General features: G+C 42.6%; 1 protein-coding gene across 3 annotated transcripts in view; it reads right to left on the bottom strand.

Annotated features, from left to right (window-relative positions):
• Positions 1 to 11,861: 11,861 nt before the first annotated feature.
• Positions 11,862 to 18,953, bottom strand: part of LOC120478337 (cadherin-like protein 26) — a 37,858-nt gene continuing 30,766 nt past the window's right edge. For 2 of the 3 annotated variants that reach the window (XM_089124181.1, XM_089124183.1), the window contains 4 exons: positions 13,079 to 13,171; positions 12,958 to 12,993; positions 12,797 to 12,877; positions 11,862 to 12,615 (listed from right to left, as the gene is read on the bottom strand). In XM_089124181.1, coding sequence (XP_088980307.1) covers positions 12,415 to 12,615; positions 12,797 to 12,877; positions 12,958 to 12,993; positions 13,079 to 13,171 — 411 coding nt within the window. In that variant the 3' untranslated portion in view covers positions 11,862 to 12,414. The remainder of the gene's footprint in view (positions 12,616 to 12,796; positions 12,878 to 12,957; positions 12,994 to 13,078; positions 13,172 to 18,953) is intronic. The other variant, XM_089124182.1, reaches the window with a different exon arrangement.

Genomic DNA, 18,953 nt, shown 5'->3' with positions numbered 1-18,953 from the left:
TATGCTAACAGTCTACTCGATTTGTTTGCATACTCATGATAATTTTGTTTGGAAAGAAAAAGTAATTTTTTTATATGATTGGTATGATCAAGATTGAGTTCAGCTCTAGCATGGCATAAAGCAGACCAGTTGGTTTGAGTGGGAGTTGTGCTATGTAAACGTTCTAATTTTTTTACTTCCCCTTCCAATTCTTGTCGTTTAGATATCATGGCTTTTTTATGTGCAGCTGTGTAGGAAATAATGTATCCCCGGATTGTAGCCTTAGCTGCATCCCATAATACAGCAGGGGTAACGGGTGAGTTTTTATTATCTGACCAATAGTTTTTTATTGAATCTCTAACTACATTACAAAATTTGGGGTCCGACAACAGACGAATTCAGTTTCCATTCCTTACTTCTTGTTGTCGGAGTTCCTAATGTAATATCTATCTGAACGGGAGCATGATCTGAAATAGCAATTGAGCCAATTTTACTGAAAGATGTAAGATTCAAAGAAGTGTTTGGGATGAAAATATAATCAATTCTAGAGTACGAACCATGGGGGTTGGAGTAAAATGTGTAGTCTCTACTAAGAGGGTTCATTTCTCTCCAGCTATCAATTAAACCAGTCTCTTTGCACAATTTTTTAAGAACCAATGAGGATCTAGGGTTGACTAGAGTGCCTGATGAGGATTTATCCAATTTCTCATCCATCACGCAATTAAAGTCTCCAGCGCAGACTCCCAGTCCTTTACAGTGTTCATTGAATAACAAAATCATTTTGGATATAAATTTGGGAGAATCTTCATTTGGCGCGTAAACATTTAACATAGTAATATGCTGGCCAAATATTAATCCTGTGACCAAAATAAATCTACCTTCTGGGTCTCTAATTTGATCTTCAAGGATAAATGGCAAGTGTTTACTAATTAAAATAATCGTTCCTCTTTTCCTGGGGTTAGCTGCGCATGAAGAATAATATACTTGACCCACCCAATCCCGATTCAATTTCAGATGTTCACTATCCGATAGATGCGTTTCTTGAAGCATGGCAATTGTGGTTCTTTCTTTTTTAAGGAATGTCAGTATTTTTTTCCTTTTAACCACATGTCCTAATCCCTTAACATTCCATGTCATAAATCTAATTGGGCTCTGCATGATAGTAAGGTGTGACCAAGTAATAAGCTGTCAGTGTAGTATTAAAAAATAAAAAGTAGAACAACAAAAGTGTCTGATGGGCAAAAGTTTTAACATTAGTGAACAAATTAACAAAATAACGGCATCCTCCCCCCTCCCCAGGCTCAGTCCCCAACTGACAGAGCCAGCCAAATACCCCTAAACTTAGGTCTCTGTACCCCGTTGGACTTAAGGCAAAGACTATACATGCTACCAACATAAGGTTCAGAATCATACCCGTTGTGAGAAACGCTACAGTAAATCGGCTCCAATAACGTTAAACATTATTATCCCAGAATGCTCATACAAAACTAAGAGAAAAAAAAATAATAATTATAAAAAAAGTGTGACTGCTGTGACAGTCGCATGTAACGTTAATTCCGAACAGAATAGAAACAAATGACATATGAGGATCCGGGAAAACTCAAGTCACTACCCTCTGATTATGGTAAACTTAGAGTAGGCAAGAATCTCTTTATCACTTATCTTGCAAAGTCTCTAGAAACTCCTTCACCGCAGTCGGTGTACTAAAAGTGCGAAGCTCCGACTCATGAAGACAGCGCAACTTGGCCGGATATGCGAAACCGCGGAACATCTTGCGATCGACTAGAACCCTCTTCACAGCGTCGAATTCCCGGCGTTTCCTCATCACTTCAACTGAAAGATCTTGATAGAAGCGGATCTGCTTGTCGTCGTGAGTGATCTGACGTTTTTTCAACGCTGCATGCAGAATGCGTTCTCTGTCTGAGAAGCGCAGAAATCTGACAAGTACACTTCGCGGTGGGTCATTGACTCCTGGAGCAGGAGCGAGTGAACGGTGCGCCCTTTCAATTTCGAGATTAAGATCAGAAGAGAGGTCGAGCCATTTCGGTATCATTTCTCTCAGAAATTGAGCGAGCGGAGTTGATCTCTCAGCTTTTTCGGGTAGACCAACAATGCGAAGATTTTTGCGTCTTCCTCTGTTTTCTAAATCATCCACTTTAGCTTGAAGTTGGACTACCGTTTTCTTCAGCGTCGAAAACTCACCCCCGCGGGCTTGTAGGGCGTCTTCTGTGGTAGAGATTCTGTTTTCAGCTTCCGTTAAACGGGATTCGTTCGAGGATACTCTTTGTGATAGATTGGATAGAGTTTCGAGCACTGCAGAAACAGAGGTGGATATGGCATCGAGACGACTCTTGATAGTGTCACTAAGCGCTCGTATTTCGTTCAAAACTAGGTCCGTTTGTTCCGTTGGGGAAGAAGACGTTTCTACTGACGCAGTTTGTTTCTTCTTTTTCTGTGATCGCGAAGTTGTGAAAAGTGGAAAATCCTTTGATTCTTGAGTCTCAGACATGTTAGTCGTTTGTAGAATCTTTTAAATAAGAGATTCGTCGACTTAAAAGAAAGAGAGTAGCAAATTATTAAGCAAACAGGAGCAGAGCTACAGTTTAAGCGGCCATCTTCTCCAGCGTCCGCGAGCGCCCCCCACAGAAATTAGTTCTAAGCTAATTATGAAAGTTGCTTTTATTTTTCAGTGCATGTGTTTTACAATATATGGCTATAACTGTCATGTGATTAATATTATAACTATGATTGATTATGTAGTATGTAAGACAGACACTATATCCCAACTAAAAGATTTGAGTTTTTCTTTGTTCAATTTGCACACTGAATATGGGTTGGAGCTCTTAATTTTGAACTTTCAAAGTGCACCAGATTGTTGAATTTAACATTAAAAAGCACAAAATTGTCTTACGGGGGAGCATGCCCCCGAACCCCCCTACAGGGACAGAGGTGCACTGACAAATACTACATAAACATCTTGTGAGAAAGACTGGTATTGCCAATGCAATTGGAGAATTGTATTTTAAACTTAGTAGTTATTTCATCTCACTCATTAGATGGCATTGGTGGTTTTAATAGGAGTTGTTGGTATACATATTCAAGGGCGTACACAGTTCAGTTGTTTTTATGTTCATATGTAGTGGGCCAGTCAGGGCCAAAATGCCCGGGCCGATTTTTTTTTTTTTTTTTTTTGTCCCAGTCCAGCCCTGAAAGACAGGGCATCTGCTAAGAAAGCAACATTATCAATTGTCAAATGTCTCTGGAACTACATGTCCTGTCTGATCTGGGCCAGCCATTCCTGCTAAACAAATTGAAACTATTTCAATTTATTGTAATATTAGGAAAAACTTTGTGATGGTTTTTCTTTGCGATGAGAAAGTCGGCTGGTGATGTAGTTTTTCTTTAAACCCTGCAGGCACTTTTCTGAGCAAAGTAAAGCAAAATTTACGCAGGAGGGATTTAAAGATTGGACAATTCTAATCAAAGCCTGTTAGAAGCATCAGGATAGCAAGAAGGATAGGGGAGAAATCGGGAAGTTGGGAAAAAAAGTTGTGCCTGATATTGTCAATTTTTTGTGCAAAGCAAGATATTTTGTTGTGTGGTCACAGAGAAAGTGTTAAGTATTAAAAAGCAGTAATTTGGGGGGATTTTTGGTGAAGAATACACATAGTGATTAGGGTGACATACACCAAATGTGGGATGATCATAAGTTTGTGTGGGAAAATGTGGGATGTTATTATTATTTATTTATTTCAAGGAAAATAGTGTGACAACAGAAAAGATACACAATAATAATAACTTTTAAACTTATGCTTGAAATGGAGTGGGAAGAAGTAAAACTTATTAAACCCCACCCCAGTCTATTAAAGAATTTAAACAAACAAACAAAACAAAAAATAGCTCCTTCCTTCATCAATAAAATAATAATAATAATAAAAAAGATAATAATAATAATAATACCTCATTTAGAAACAGTGGATGCACAAGTCAAAACCAAACACTCGTATCATACATATTAATAATCTACAGATATTTCCACAGGTAAAAATGATTATGGGAAAAATGACACAGGGAAAAATGTTCATTTCATTCCCAGAACATCCTGAATGTTCCCTGGAGGTCCTTCAAATAACGTCCCCAAACCCTTTAAAGAACTCCACATCGTGACTGTCTGGGAACGTTGTTGGAACAATTGGCAAGCGACATTCCTGACACCAGTGGGACGTTCTGTTTTGGAAACATTGGATTTCTGAATTAAACATTGTCCTCTAAACGTTCCCAGACCATCCTGAATGTTCGTTGAAGGTCCTCCAAATAACGTCCCCAAACCCTTTTAAGAACTTCACATCGTGACTGTATGGGAATGTTCTGGGAACGTAAAATTTCTAGCTGGGTAGCGCTTTGTTAGCTTCATATACACCTAGTGTTGTGAACTTTTACGGTTACACTTTATTTCGATAGTCACTTTAGACATTCTACTAATTAAAAGTAACTTTTCAACTACGTGTCAATTAGTATATTATAGTAGACTGTCAGTAGACTGTTAGGTGTTAGGCTTTGGGTTAGGAGAATAAGTTTATTTGTAGTCGCCAAGTTACTTATTGTCAGTTAAATGTCTGTTGGGGGACCAACTAAATAAAGTGTTAGCAGATATTAAGCTGACAGTCTACTAATACTCTAATGACAGTTGGTTGACATGTAGTTGAAAAGTTACTTATAGTTAGTAAAATGTCTAAAGTGGACTATCAAAATAAAGTGTTACCACTTTTTCTTCTAAAGTGTAGCAAGACTTGGTTGTATCTTCAGCAAGATTCTTTCTTGAGAAACACAAGGTGTTGGTAGCTGCAGTCCTCATCAAGTCAGTCTTAGCCAAGTCTTAGCCAACCAAACTCTGAAACAAACAGTGTTTCCCCTACCATTGTTTGCATCGCTTGCACTGTTTTTTTTTTTTTTTTGCCTATATGAAGACCGAAATGTATGAACTTCCTCTCCAGGCTCTAGATCCACTCTGAAAGTCACTTTGTGATCATTTTACTGCTTCATTTGAAAAACTATCATCATGAGATAAACACACAGAAACTCAAAAGGTCTTCGCGGCAACCCGTCAAAATAAAAGTTCGGTTTAACTTGACAGAAATATATTACTGTTGTACAGTAGAATTTAGATATGTCCTAATGTAATAATACACTAACACTAATCCAAATAAATCATGATTTTTTTTTTTAACAAAACTGAATTTAAAGGTGCATTGCGCAACATTTCATGTTAAAAATAGCCGTTTTCTAACCCATACATGCTTAAACAATCGCCTAATGGGCTGAATGAGCCCTTCTCTGATCACTTCGATCGCCTCTATAATCCTGTACAGTAAAATAAATAAGAGGGATTCGGGCTTGAATCTGAGACTGGGCGTGACGTCATGCGCGTTCACGCTCGCCTGGCTATGTGCCTATGTCTTGCAGGTTAGTGTATTCGCCGCCATTCTCGGCATCAGAGAAGACAACTCGAGCGCAGGGGCGGTTTCTTCATTGGGGCGATTGGGCGACGCACCACCAAAGTGTGAATCACATTCGCAATCTCATTCAACCAGAGAGTTACCCTAGCCGTCACTGGATATAGTCCAATCAGCGTCATGTCACGTTCTGTGGAGTACCGCCTCTTTTTGGGCGATTTCACTCTGGCTGAGAATCGCCCAGAGTGTTCCCATAGACTTACATTCAAATATGTTTTTTTTTCGAACTGCAGGCACTGCAATGCATTCTCTATGGGTTCCGGGAGGGCTCGCACTAACGTGCTTACATCATCATACGTATCCTTAACTTGTGCAGCGATTGGTGGGAACAAACATAAGATTAAGTGAAAAATAATATTTTAAAACAATTTTGAATTTAAACAACAATAAAAACTGAAACACTACTTTATTATCTTTATTAAATTGATTTAAAAAAAAAAAGCGAGAGCGAGAGAGGCTGTTGGGACATCTCTCGAGTTGTGGCTACAGACAGTTGAACTCAACAACGTCATGGCGAACACAGTCCTTTAGAAGCCTACACAGCAAATTTCAGGAGTTGAAAAATCATGAGTTAGGCAAAAAAGTTATTTTTTTTTAACTCTAACTACACTGTGTTATTGGATACTCCCGGGCTGTGTTGTATTTTGGAGTTCATTCATTGGTGTTCAGGAGTGTGTTTTGGTTTTAACGCTAACGTTAACGTTACACCTGGAGTTATTTTTGACAAAAGTGCACCACGACACGACCCTGCAGCTGGACAAAGGAATAATGGACTTATGTGCCTCGTCGTGAGGTAGGTAAAAGTGTATATAAAACTATTTAAAAATGTTCTATATTTTCTGACAAACACGTTTGGTCATCGCGTAGCTGCTACGTTATAGGCTAGTTATACTGTTTACTAACGTCAACGACTATGACAAACTTGCTGTTGAACGTTTGTTTACTTGTTTCAGATTTTAAAATGTCTATTTCCGTGGGGGTTTGTCGATGTAAACGAGTTAACATTAGCTAACCGTCTTTCCATTCACCGTGTTTCTGAAAATGAGTGTTTTACCGTGAAATTGATGCATCAATGCATCACAGGCATACGTGGTTACAAAATTGCAGTGTCTAACGTTACCCTGGAAAATAAGATGTAGTTGGGCTGTGTAGGCCTGCAATTATTTGAATTGGCTACGTATTAGTGGTGACCCACGATGTGCGTGATTTTCAGCTAATATATTTTTGCATTCTCAATGAATGGTGCTAGATTATGCCTCATACTGTTGTTTTTGTGATCTTCAAATACGACTGTCCTGCAGACAACCGGTTGAAGGTTACTCCTCCTCAAATCTGAACCAAATGGATTTGCTGAAATAAAGGCAGTAAATCAAGAATATGGTGTTCAGTGTAGTAATTTCCACACAAAACATTATATTGTGTTGAATAAATGTTAACTCTAAGAAGTGTTAAACAAATTTTTTTTTAAGTGTTACTTTTTAAAGGAACACTCCGACTTTTTGGGACTTTAGCCTATTCACCTTACCCCCCAGAGTTAGATAAGTCCATACATACCTTTTTCATCTCCGTGCGTGCTATAAGTCTGTTTGACGCACCCACCGCTAGCCTAGCTTAGCACAAAGACTGGATGTGAATGGTTGCAGCTTTCATACTAATCCAAATGAGTGACAAAATAACGCAAACGTTTTCCTATTTACATGTTGTGGTTTGTATAGTCACAGAGTGTGCAAATATCATGGCCATATGAGACACAGACATCTTTTGACCGTATAAATACTATATTTTCTGAAGGGGAAGCACTGCTACTTGGGCAGAGTGATAACAATCACCTGAGACGCACCGTGACGAGGAGCAGAGAGTTCGCTTCGCTCAGCGTTGGAATAAAGAGTCAGCAATTACTAACGTTAGATAGAAAAGCAAGGTTTATCATGGGTGTTTGCTTTATTGTATGAGCTGTGACAATAAACAGGGGAGACCAGGTAATACAGTACCATGTTTCATTGATTTCCAACCAAAAACGCACCCAGATTTATAAATATCACATGAATAAATAATTATTATTACAGGACTCAATATATTTTAAATGCAATTTATTAGCTGAACCAAATGTATTCAACAGTAAATACATTTGCCTATATAATATACAGTATTGCATTACTATAGGATAGAATAAGGGGAAAGTAGCACAAATTGTTTTTGCACAATGAACTCACAGCCTATCGTACCCTTTTGCACGCTCAAGTTCGTTATTTCCATGGTTATTTCAAATTTAGGCTGCTATAGGCGCGCCGCGCGCAGGGTGCAAGTTCAACGCGGTAAACGCGCTCGTTTTTTTTTCCCAAGCGCGTCCGCACCGCATCAAGATAAAAACATATTCATACCCTAATCATATAATAGTGTCACTAACGTTACATTAGATCTGGCTAAAGGCACTGTTACAGTAGATCATCTAAAAACATAACGGAACACTTACCTCAGCCGCAGGTGATCCACTTGTCCTGTCTGTGCTATCGATGGGATGGCCGTATCCTTCAGCACATTATGGTCCGTGTGGCAAATTCCATTTTTTCAAAATAGTCGTCCTCATTGAAATGTACCGAGCAAACGTAATGTCCCTTGATAATCTTAGGTGTGTTTGGATAAATATCCAGAGTAAGTTAGCCATTTCTTCATCCAGTCAGCGTTTTTAGTTGGAATTCTGTGAAACATGGTATTACCTCCCCTGTTTACAGTCGCAGCTATTTACAATAGAGCGAAAACCCATGACTCTAAACTACGCTTTTACTATTTATAAATTGCTGACTCTATTACCCAAACACCGAGCGAACTCTCCGCTCCTCACCACGGCGTGTCTCCGGTGATGCGGTTATTACGCCGTCAAAGTAGCAGTGCTTCGCCTTCAGAGAATAGTTCCCAGGTTTTATACGGTTAAAAGATGTCTGTGTCTCATTTGACTTTGTTATTTGTACATTATGTGACTATACAAATCACAACATGTAAATAGGAAAACGTTTGCGTTATTTTGCCACTCATTTGGATCAGTATGAAAGCTGCAACCAGTCACATCGAGTCTTTGTGCTAAGCTAGGCTAGCGGTGGGTGCGTCAAACAGACTTATAGCACGCACGGAGATGAAAAAGGTATGTATGGACTTATCTAACTCTGGGGGGTAAGGTGAATAGGCTAAAGTCCCAAAAAGTCGGAGTGTTCCTTTAACACTGGCAATGAGTTCATATAATTATTTTTAGACTTACATTTACTCTCCGTAGGATTAGTATTTTAACTCCATAAAGAGTTACATTTTAACTCTAAAAAAGTGTTAATTCAAATCCAAGAGCGCTGGAGTCTATTTGATGGTCTCACATGTACACTCAGATTGAGTTGATTTTAACTAACAGGGAGTTTATTCCAAAAACCAGAATTTGCTGTGTATGGAGGACTGATCCAGCTCTCAGATTTAATCAAAAATATCTTAATTTGTGTTCCGAAGATGAACGAAGGTCTGACAGGGTTGGGACAACATGAGGTTGAGTAATTACTGACATAATTTTCATTTTTGGGTGAACTATCTCTTTAAGTGAGTAATGTGATAAAATAAGTGTAATAATAGTGAGTAGAAACAAGAAGATTTATTGTTATTAAGTCACTTTATTTGTCATTAATATTAAAGTGAAGTTGACTTTACATGCTTAAGATGTTAATTTATCCATTGCATGGGTGGGCCTTGTCCTTATCAATCATCCAAATATTTGCCCCCCCTGAGAGATTTTGACAAACAAACGGAAAATTGTACTTTTCTGACTCGTTAACCTCACATGTCCCTTGTGAAGATTTTATTAATGATTGCATTTTATGTTGCAGTCACATTTGTGAAATTCGTGAAATTACACAGGCAAAAAAGTACATTGACATAACTTAACTTAATTTTTTTTTCATTAATGTGATGTGTTTCCATGCATTTTGTTGAGATGTCTTTTCTTGTATAACCTATTGTATATACAGTACATTGTTGATTATTCATGTTGCTTATGTATTATACTATTTGTTTGTGTATTCTATTCATTGATATTAATCTATTACTAGCTTCTTTTCCCAAGTGAATGAAAGTGTATGTATTAAAATGGATCTAAAATATGTAATAAACAATTCTTACCTTGTATTTGGTTCAGTTTGTTCATAATAATAGATGTTAATGCTAACCATAGTAACAACATGAAATAATAATAAATAAATAAATAAAAATTGTTTCCTGGAGGCACCTAAAGCGGTTCCACACAGTGCTTAATATAAGAGTTCCTCAGGAAACCTGTGTGGTTCCTCAGAGAACTGTCCCTTTTTTAAAGGGTTCCTAGAGGATCTAAAGACGGTTCCGCCGGCGTGGCAAAGTGAAGAACCCCAAAAGGTTCCTCCAGGCACCCTTTCTTTTTACATTGTGGGAGTTTGCCCAAGCAGTCCACATGTGTTTTGTGGATTTGGAGAAGGCATTCGACTGTGTCCCCCGAGGCGGCCTGTGGAGGGTGCTCCGGGAATATGGGGTCCGGGGTCCTTTGCTAAGGGCTGTCCGGTCCCTGTATGACCGAAGCAGGAGCTTGGTTCGCATTGCCGGTAGTAAGTCAGACTTCTTCCCGGTGCATGTTGGACTCCAGCAGGGCTGCCCTTTGTCGCCGGTTCTGTTCATAATTTTTATCTACAGAATTTCTAGGCGCAGCCAGGGGCCGGAGGGTGTCAGGTTTAGGGACCACGTGATTTCGTCTCTGCTCTTCGCAGATGATGTTGTCATGTTGGCCCCTTCATACCAGGAACTTCAGCATGCACTGGGACGGTTTGCAGCCGAGTGTGAAGCGGCTGGGGTGAAAATCAGCACCTCCAAATCCGAGGCCATGGTCCTCAGCCGGAAAAGGGTGGCTTGCCCACTTCAGGTTGGTGGAGAGATCCTTCCTCAAGTGGAGGAGTTTAAGTATCTTGGGGTTTTGTTCACGAGTGAGGGAAGGATGGAACGGGAGATTGACAGACGGATCGGTGCAGCTTCAGCAGTAATGCGGTCGATGTACCGGTCTGTTGTGGTGAAGAAGGAGCTGAGCCGTAAGGCAAAGCTCTCGATTTACCGGTCAATCTACGTTCCTACTCTCACCTATGGTCATGAGCTTTGGGTCATGACCGAAAGGACAAGATCCCGGATACAGGCGGCCGAAATGAGCTTTCTCCGCAGGGTGGCTGGGCGATCCCTTAGAGATAGGGTAAGAAAGCTCAGTCACTCGGGAGGAGCTCAGAGTAGAGCCGCTGATCCTCCACATCGAGAGGGGTCAGCTGTGGAGGGCTCGGGCATCTGTTCTGGATGCTTCCTGGACGCCTTCCTGGGGAGGTGTTCCTGGCACGTCCCACTGGGCGGAGGCCCCGGGGAAGACCTAGGACACGCTGGAGAGACTATGTCTCCCGGCTGGCCTGGGAACGACTCGGTATCCCCCCAGAAGAGCTGGAGCAAGTGTCTAGGGAGAGGGAAGTCTGGGCATCTCTGCTTAGACTGCTGCCCCCACGACCCAGCCCCGGATGAGCGGAAGAAGATGGTATGGTATGGTATACTTATTTATTTGCACTTTTTTACATTTCTTCGTACATTTATTTATGTATTTATTTATTTTTAATTTAGTCAGCTTTGGCATTCCATACTGGGACTGCCTTTTAATCTTAGGTTTCCAAAAATCAATTTTTTGTAGTACCAATCAGCGAATAGAGGGAGTGGCTGAGAACGAACACGTTGATGTAGCGCGTCAGTTTGAGTTCAGTAATCGCAGTGGAGAAAGACGTGAGAAAAGCTATTCGCTCCTTTGTTGGAAAAGAAACTGCCGAATATACAGAATTTAAAGCCGGATTGTTGTCGTCTCACCTCTTATTGCACAATGGAGGACCACGTGAAGGAGGCAGAAAGGTTGGAAGTTTGTGCTGGGCAGCTCGGTGTGCACGATGACCGTGACATTTTGGACGGACGCTCTAGCCTGGTGTTCGGAAGCCCCGAGTCCTGGCTGCTAGTATTGTTGAAGATCCGCTCAGGAGTCATTTCAGTAGCTCATATTCCCAACAGTAAATTTACTGATTCTTGTGATGAATAGAACATTTTGAGCCCCTTTTTGTACTTGTGCAGGAGGTTGTTGTGTCAGTTTTACGTTGTAAATCATACAAATTGGTTGTGATTTGTTTTTAAATAATTGTCATAAATAAAATTGTGAAAACCCATACTTTGAAGACCATAATTTGATTTTCAGTTGTAGATGTCAATGGTTAATTTGTTTTAATAAAAAAAAAATGCTATATAAAAATGTACAAACACATACTTTGAAGACCATAATTAAGGTAATTAAAAAGCAATAAGACGTAATATGAAAAATTGTTATTTATTACGATAGAGACAGATCATTCAGCATTTGCAGCAGATCAGAAAATGACCACAGTGGCGTATTTGTAATGATTAGACACAGCTTCGACTGTTGAATGAATACATCACTGTCGTTCGTGTCAAATATACATTTTGAATTAATAATTGTTCCTAGATTAACAAAACCTGCAGCTCTCGGTGACTGAAATCCTATTGTAAACATAATCCTCTGATCATTCGGACTTGTTGATTCCAGCCGTTTCGGCGCATGACATACGTCACGAACACACGTTAGCGATTGGCTATGGCAGATCCTGAGTGACTTTGGGCAGATCCAATAGTTTTGAACTTTAATAGTGAACTCGCCTACAAGGAAGTAAACGTTTCTCAATGGAGAGAGGCCAGACTCTATGTACAAATGAAATGTACTAGAGTCTGGTTGAACCAGGCTATTATCTTCCAATATTCTGTATCAATATTTTTGATTTCATGTTTTCATTCAGTATCTCGTTTTCAAAAGATCTGCTACACTTCTTGAGATAACTGTTTAACTTTACATCAGGTCAGGTCTGGAAATTTTTGCTAGTTGACTGAACCTGTTGTCCAGATTGATAAGCATCTCTGGATGAAATTCATTCTCTGGAATAGAGAGGGCATCCAGTTCGGCATTGTCCATAGCTTGTCCTTCATCTGCGTAGCAGTGCGGCTCATAAACAACAAACTTCTCATCACGTGTTTGGAGGGCAAGTAGTTTCTGAAGAGAAGAAGCGGGGAAGGAAAGCGCAATGAAAATGGTTGACCATCCTGTCAAACATTTGGACATGTTTCTTATGCTCTAAAGTTTCTAAATGCTTCTAAATTATTAATGATAAAGAATGAGTAGATTTATCCAATCCTCTGATTAGTAGTGTATGTTTAAAGAAGCAAAAAATCACCTTGTTGATCACAACAGCAAGGTTGTTGCTCAGGGAAGCCACATTGCCGTAAAAAGCCCTTGATCTGATACTCGATCGCTGCTTAAAAAAGACAGATTATGATGTAAGAAAGGCTGAGCTGATTTTTGCATATGGTATTAATTATTACACTTAATTCTTACATTGAAATTTTCTCTGTATGAACTTCTTGTGGAACTCTAGAAAACACATATAGCAGAAACAGTCCATAACAAAACCAATGACATGACCAAAACTTCGGAAACTTGTGGTTGTAATACTCACTCTATGTATTGAGCGTCTGAACATCTGGTCGGTGAAGACTGTCTGGGTAGCCTCCTGTTTTTTATGTATATATTGAAGCTGGATATTTTGAAGCTAATGTAAAAGATTGTTAAAAAAGTTACATCTCCTGTATAATAGGAAACAGCATGCAAAATTTAACTTTAAAGGAGTAGAAATAAAACTGAACTGCATTTAACTGTATTTTGGATTGAATATTTCAGTTTGAACTACTCATGAACAAACAATTGTCAGGGGCTGGTTGAAGCAGGCAAGGAAGCAGGATCGACATGCAGCAAATTTTATTAAACAAACTAAAATAACCTTATACAAGAGACTAAAGAAACATAAACGGAACAACCAAGCATGACGCGACAATGACACACAAGGATGACTAAAACACAGGACTTAAATACACAGGGAGGGAACAGATCAGGGGCCCGTTTCAGAAAGGAGGTTAAGTGAAAACTCTGAGTATGTTAACCCTGAAATGAGGGAAACTCTGGGTTTTCCGTTTCAGAAAGGGGGGTAAATCAAACCTGAGAAAGCAGAGTAAGTCAAGCCGTTTCTGAAAGAGAGGTAACTTATACTCAGAGTCAGTTACCATGGTAACTTACTCTGTGAACCTAACATGGTCGGGAGCAGGGTTTCTTCAGTAAACGTCTCAGTTTACATATGTAACCCTGGTTCCCTGAGAGGGAACGAGAGCTGCGTTTGGAACGCGGTGGGAACGCTCTGCGTGATTGCGCCGTGAAGCACGTGTATAATCTGTCCAATGGAAGAACAAGACGTCATGGGCGATGACGTCATGACCAGGAAAACTATAAAGCACCCCAAAAAATAGACCGCATTAGCTTCTGAAAAGGCCTGAAGCAAGTCGATCACAGGCATGCAGGTAGTATGGCAGGCGAACGCAGCTCTCGTTCCCTCTCAGGGAACCAGGGTTACATACGTAACCTGAGACGTTCCCTTTCAAGGGAACTCAAGCTGCGTTTGGAACGCGGTGGGAACTCCATACCCACGACGCCATATGACAAATGCCTGTACTGTATGAAATAGAATAGCACACTAAGACACAAGCACCCTAGACCCTGGATTGGAGCCTAGGTCCAAGTCATAAAAACGAACAAATGTATGCGGTGAGGACCAACCTGCCGCACTACAAATATCGTGCAACGAAACCCCAGATATTAAGGCTTTAGAGGCCGCAATACTCCTAGTCGAGTGGGCGCGGACAGCTAAAGGTGAAGGCTGACCGGCCGCTTCGTTAGCAAGTGTAATAGCCTCAATTACCCACTTGCTCATAACCTGGTTGAAGGCAGGGCAACCTCTCTTAGTTGACCCGAAACAGACAAACAATTGATCTGATTTACGCCACAGGAAAGATCTGTGGACATAAGCATCCAAAGCCCGAACAGGGCACAGCAGATTAAGCTTTTCCTGATCAGGAGAAAAGGTGGAGGACAAAAGGCCTGCAGAACTATAGAACCCGACACACTAGTGGGTACTTTAGGAATATAACCCGGCCTAGGGTGAAGAAAAGCTTTAACCATGCCAGAAGCAAATTCCAAGCACGAAGGGGCAACTGAAAGGGCTTGTAAATCACCTATCCTCTTAATAGAAGAAATAGCAATGAGAAACAAAGTCTTAAATGTAAGGAACTTTTCCGAAATCTCCTCAATGGGCTCAAAGGGAGCCAAAGCCAAGCCTTCCAGTACCACAGCCAAATCCCAGGCAGGTGTTCTCGTGCGCTGAGCAGGCCTAAGCCTCAAAGTGCCACGGAGAAACCAAACAATGAGGGGATCTCTCCCCAAAGATGAACCACCCAAAGGAGAGTGGTAGGCAGAAATACACGCCACATACACCTTCAAAGTGGATGGGGATAATCCAGCAGAAAACCGTTCTTGCAAAAAATCAAGTACTGTACCAATCGGGCAGCTAACAGGATTACATTTGCGTTCTACACACCAAGTAGAGAACAGTTTCCATTTCAAAGCGTACAGTCTTCTCATGGAGGGAGCTCTAGATTGGAGTATGGTCTCCACGACCTCAGTCGAGAGACCTGACTCTATGAGCTCGGCCCCCTCAGGGGCCAAGCCCACAGTTTCCACAACTCCGGGCCAGCAGGTCTTGGGACAGCAGGTCCCTCCTGATCGGAATCTCCAATGGAGAGCCGTCTAGAAGAGACACTAGGTCCGAGAACCAGACTCGGGACGACCAGTACGGGGCTACTAACAAAAGACTGACCCCTTCCTAGCGAACCCTCTCCAGAACTCCCGGAATCAGAGATATCGGGGGGAAAGCGTACAGGCGCAGCCTCGGCCAAACCTGACCCATCGCATCCAGTCCGAGAGGAGAAAACCACATTTGACAATGAGTTGAATCTAAAGATGCGAAAAGGTCTACCTGAGCACGACCAAATTTCTCCCACAGGAGTTCCACCACCTCGGGGTGAAGTCTCCACTCCCCGGGCCTCGGCCCCTGCCTTGACAGGATATCTGCTCCCTGATTCAGATGCCCTGGAATAAAAACTGCCCTGAAAGACAGCAATTTCCCTTGGGCCCACAGAAGGATCTGATGAGCCAATTTGCAGAGGTGACGTGACCTCAGACCCCTCTGATGGTTTATGTACGAGACCACCGATGTTTTGTCCGTGTGGACAAGCACATGGTGGCCTCTCAGGTCTGGCAAGAAGTGCTTGAGAGCTAGAAACACCGCCATTATTTCCAAACGATTTATGTGCCAGGAAACCTGATGGTCCTGCCAAAGACCTCTCGCCGAGCGACCACTCATGATCGCCCCCTCACCCTGTGAGGGAAGCATCCGTCGAAAGCAAAATGCGTCGACAAGAAGCCCCCAACACTGGGCCCTGGGCGACGAACCAAGGTTTGCTCCACATGACCAAGGCACGAAGGCAGTGCCGCGTGACCTTGATCAAGCGAAACGGATTTCCCCTCAGGGAAAACCCCTTGGTCCTGAGACACCCCTGCAGGGGTCTCATGTACAGAAGGCCAAAAGTGATAACATTGGACGCAGCTGCCATGAGACCCAACAGTCTTTGAAACTGTTTCACAGTGAGTGACCGGCCTAGTTTCACCCCTTTTACGGCTGAGAGAATCGATGAAATGCGTGCTGGAGACAACTGTGCCCGCATCGTTGTCGAATCCCATACCACACCCAGATAGTTCGTCCTCTGAGATGGGAGGAGAACACTCTTCTTGGCGTTGAGCCTCAGCCCTAGCCGTTTCAAATGGGACAGAACGGCATCTCAATGCCGAACTGCCATCTGCTCTGACTGAGCTAAAATCAGCCAATCGTCGATGTAATTTAACACACGGATGCCCTGGAGTCTGAGAGGAGCCAGGGCTGCATCCATGCATTTCGTGAAAGTGCGGGGTGATAACCCTAGGCCGAACGGAAGAACCCGATATTGGTACGCTTCGCCCCTGAAAGCGAACCTCAGGAACTTCCTGTGATGAGGATGGATGGAAATATGAAAATAAGCGTCCTTCAAGTCTATCGTCACAAACCAGTCCTCGGACTGAATCTGTGACACTATCTGTTTGAGTGTAAGCATCTTGAACTTGAGTTTCTGAACTGTGTGGTTTAAAAGACGCAGGTCTAGAATAGGACGTAACCCCCCATCCTTTTTTGGAACAATAACGTAGCAGCTGTAAAACCCTGACTCTCTGCTGGGAGGAGGAACCCTCTCTATAGCTCCTTTTTGCAGAAGTGTCAGTACTTCCTGCTCCATGACCAGAGCCTGCTCGGAGTTCACCATGGTGGGAAGAACCCCTATAAACCTGGGCGGACGAGAACCGAACTGAATTCTTTAACCCGATTGTATAATCTGCAGGACCCAATGAGATACATTTGGCAGAAGTTTCCATGCTGCCAAAAAATCTACTAAGGGTACCAGTCTCTCGAGACTGGCCTCTGGATTTAATTGAAGAGCCACTTCGGTGCCCTGAAGCGGATAACCGGCAGGGAACAACCGACTTGACTGTTCTATGACCCTCCTCGGAGGATCGTCTGGGGACGCAGACACCTCAGTGCCCTGAAACGGATAACCGGCAGGGAACAACTGAACTGACGACACTGCGACTCCCCTCAAAGAGTCGCCTCCCGGAGGGCGCAGAGGAGAAACGATTCCTCGAAACCGTTTCTCCCCGCAGGGGACCACCCTCAGAAGCCTGACAGCCTTGGCGTCAGGACTTCTTCTTAGCCGAAGCTTTCTTAGAGACAATGACAGTCCTCAGATCTGGTCTGTCTCTAATTGGCTTCGACTGCGATCGCCAGAGGAGGAGCCCAAGAAGCGACGCTTTCTTTTTGCTGTACTCTGTACTGCGAGGAGCTCGTAGTCGGCCGAGACTGATCAGAACGCCCAGCAATCTCAGGGATATTAGATCGGCGAGGAAGAAACTTCTGGAATGCTGCATTTTGTTTCTTAGATTCTTGAAATCTTTCAATAACTGGGTTTATAGACTCACAAATAAACCAGAAGGTGATAGTGGAGCATCTAGAAGAACAGTTCTATCTTTATCCTTTAAATCAGCTAAATTAAGCCACAGATGGTGCTCAGTAGCCACCAAAGCTGACATAGATTGACCCACAGATTTAGCTGTCTCTTTGGTGGCACGGAGAGATAGATCCGTCGCGCGACGTAATTCGAGAATCACGTCAGCGCTGACTTCCTCACAATCATCCAAATCCCTAAGCAGGTCGGCTTGGTACGCTTGCAAAATAGACATGGTATGCAAGCATGCCGCAGCCTGACCCGCCGCCGAATACGCTTTACCCACCAGCGCTGAAGTTGATTTTAATGGCTTGGTGGGTAATGCCGGGGCTTTGAGAGATGACGCTGACTCAGGAGAGCGATAGCTCGCGAGCGTCTCTTCAGCCTGAGGCATCGTCATATAACCCGCGTCCTTCATCCCCATAACGTTACTATAATTATGTGTCTGGGGATTAAAGACACGAAAAGACACCGGCTTTTTCCACGACCTCGACACCTCAGTGTGGAGATCGGGGAAAAACGGGAGTCCCTGGCGTGGAGGCTGCACTCTGGATGGCAAAAATCTCTCGTCTAACAAACTCTTTTTATTTCTGCAAACATCCTGTTCTCCTGTTTCTGGCCACTCAATATTTAGTCTAGAAACAGCATGAGTTAAAACCTCCATGAGCTCCTCGTCTACAAGTGACTTGTGATATGGTTTCGTGTGTTCATGTTCACTTGCATCAATACTGACGACATCCAATTCCTCAGAACTGGATGTGCCTCATCCCGGGGAGAAGAAACCGCAGCGCATGCTTCTCCCTGAGATAAGGCACTAGATCCAACTGGTAAGGGCTGAGAAAGGGCAGAGCCCTTCTCAAACCCCACTGTTAGATCCATTTGCGATCCCCAAGACGAGCGCCGACGCTGTGCCTCGGCAGCAGCGGGACCCGCGCCCCGGGGAGCGCGCACCGAACCGTCCTCCTCAAAGAACGCCCGGCGAGGGCGGAGCGTCTTCACAGACAGCTTATCGCAATGCTCACAGTCAGCTCCCTCGAGAACTGACTGGGCATGCTCCACTCCAAACAAGCAACACAGAGCTGATGTGTGTCATACACATACACAACGCTTGTATTCTTGTTTAGCCATTATATGATATATTGTGAACAGACAGACAACAATAAACCAGACACGGACAATTTCATACAGAGAGCGCTTGTGAAGGCACAGAAGCTGATGCGGTCTATTTTCTGGGGTGCTTTATAGTTTTCCTGGCGATGACGTCATCGCCCATGACGTCTTGTTCTTCCATTGGACAGATTATACACGTGCTTCATGACTCAATCACGCAGAGCGTTCCCACCGCGTTCCAAACGCAGCTTG

The sequence above is a fragment of the Pimephales promelas genome, chromosome 20, assembly GCF_988280905.1.
Source record: "Pimephales promelas chromosome 20, fPimPro1.hap1.1, whole genome shotgun sequence".
Taxonomy (NCBI): Eukaryota; Metazoa; Chordata; class Actinopteri; order Cypriniformes; family Leuciscidae; genus Pimephales; species Pimephales promelas.
Note: the sequence above shows the minus strand (reverse complement) of the source record. Positions and strands in the feature narration are given on the sequence as shown.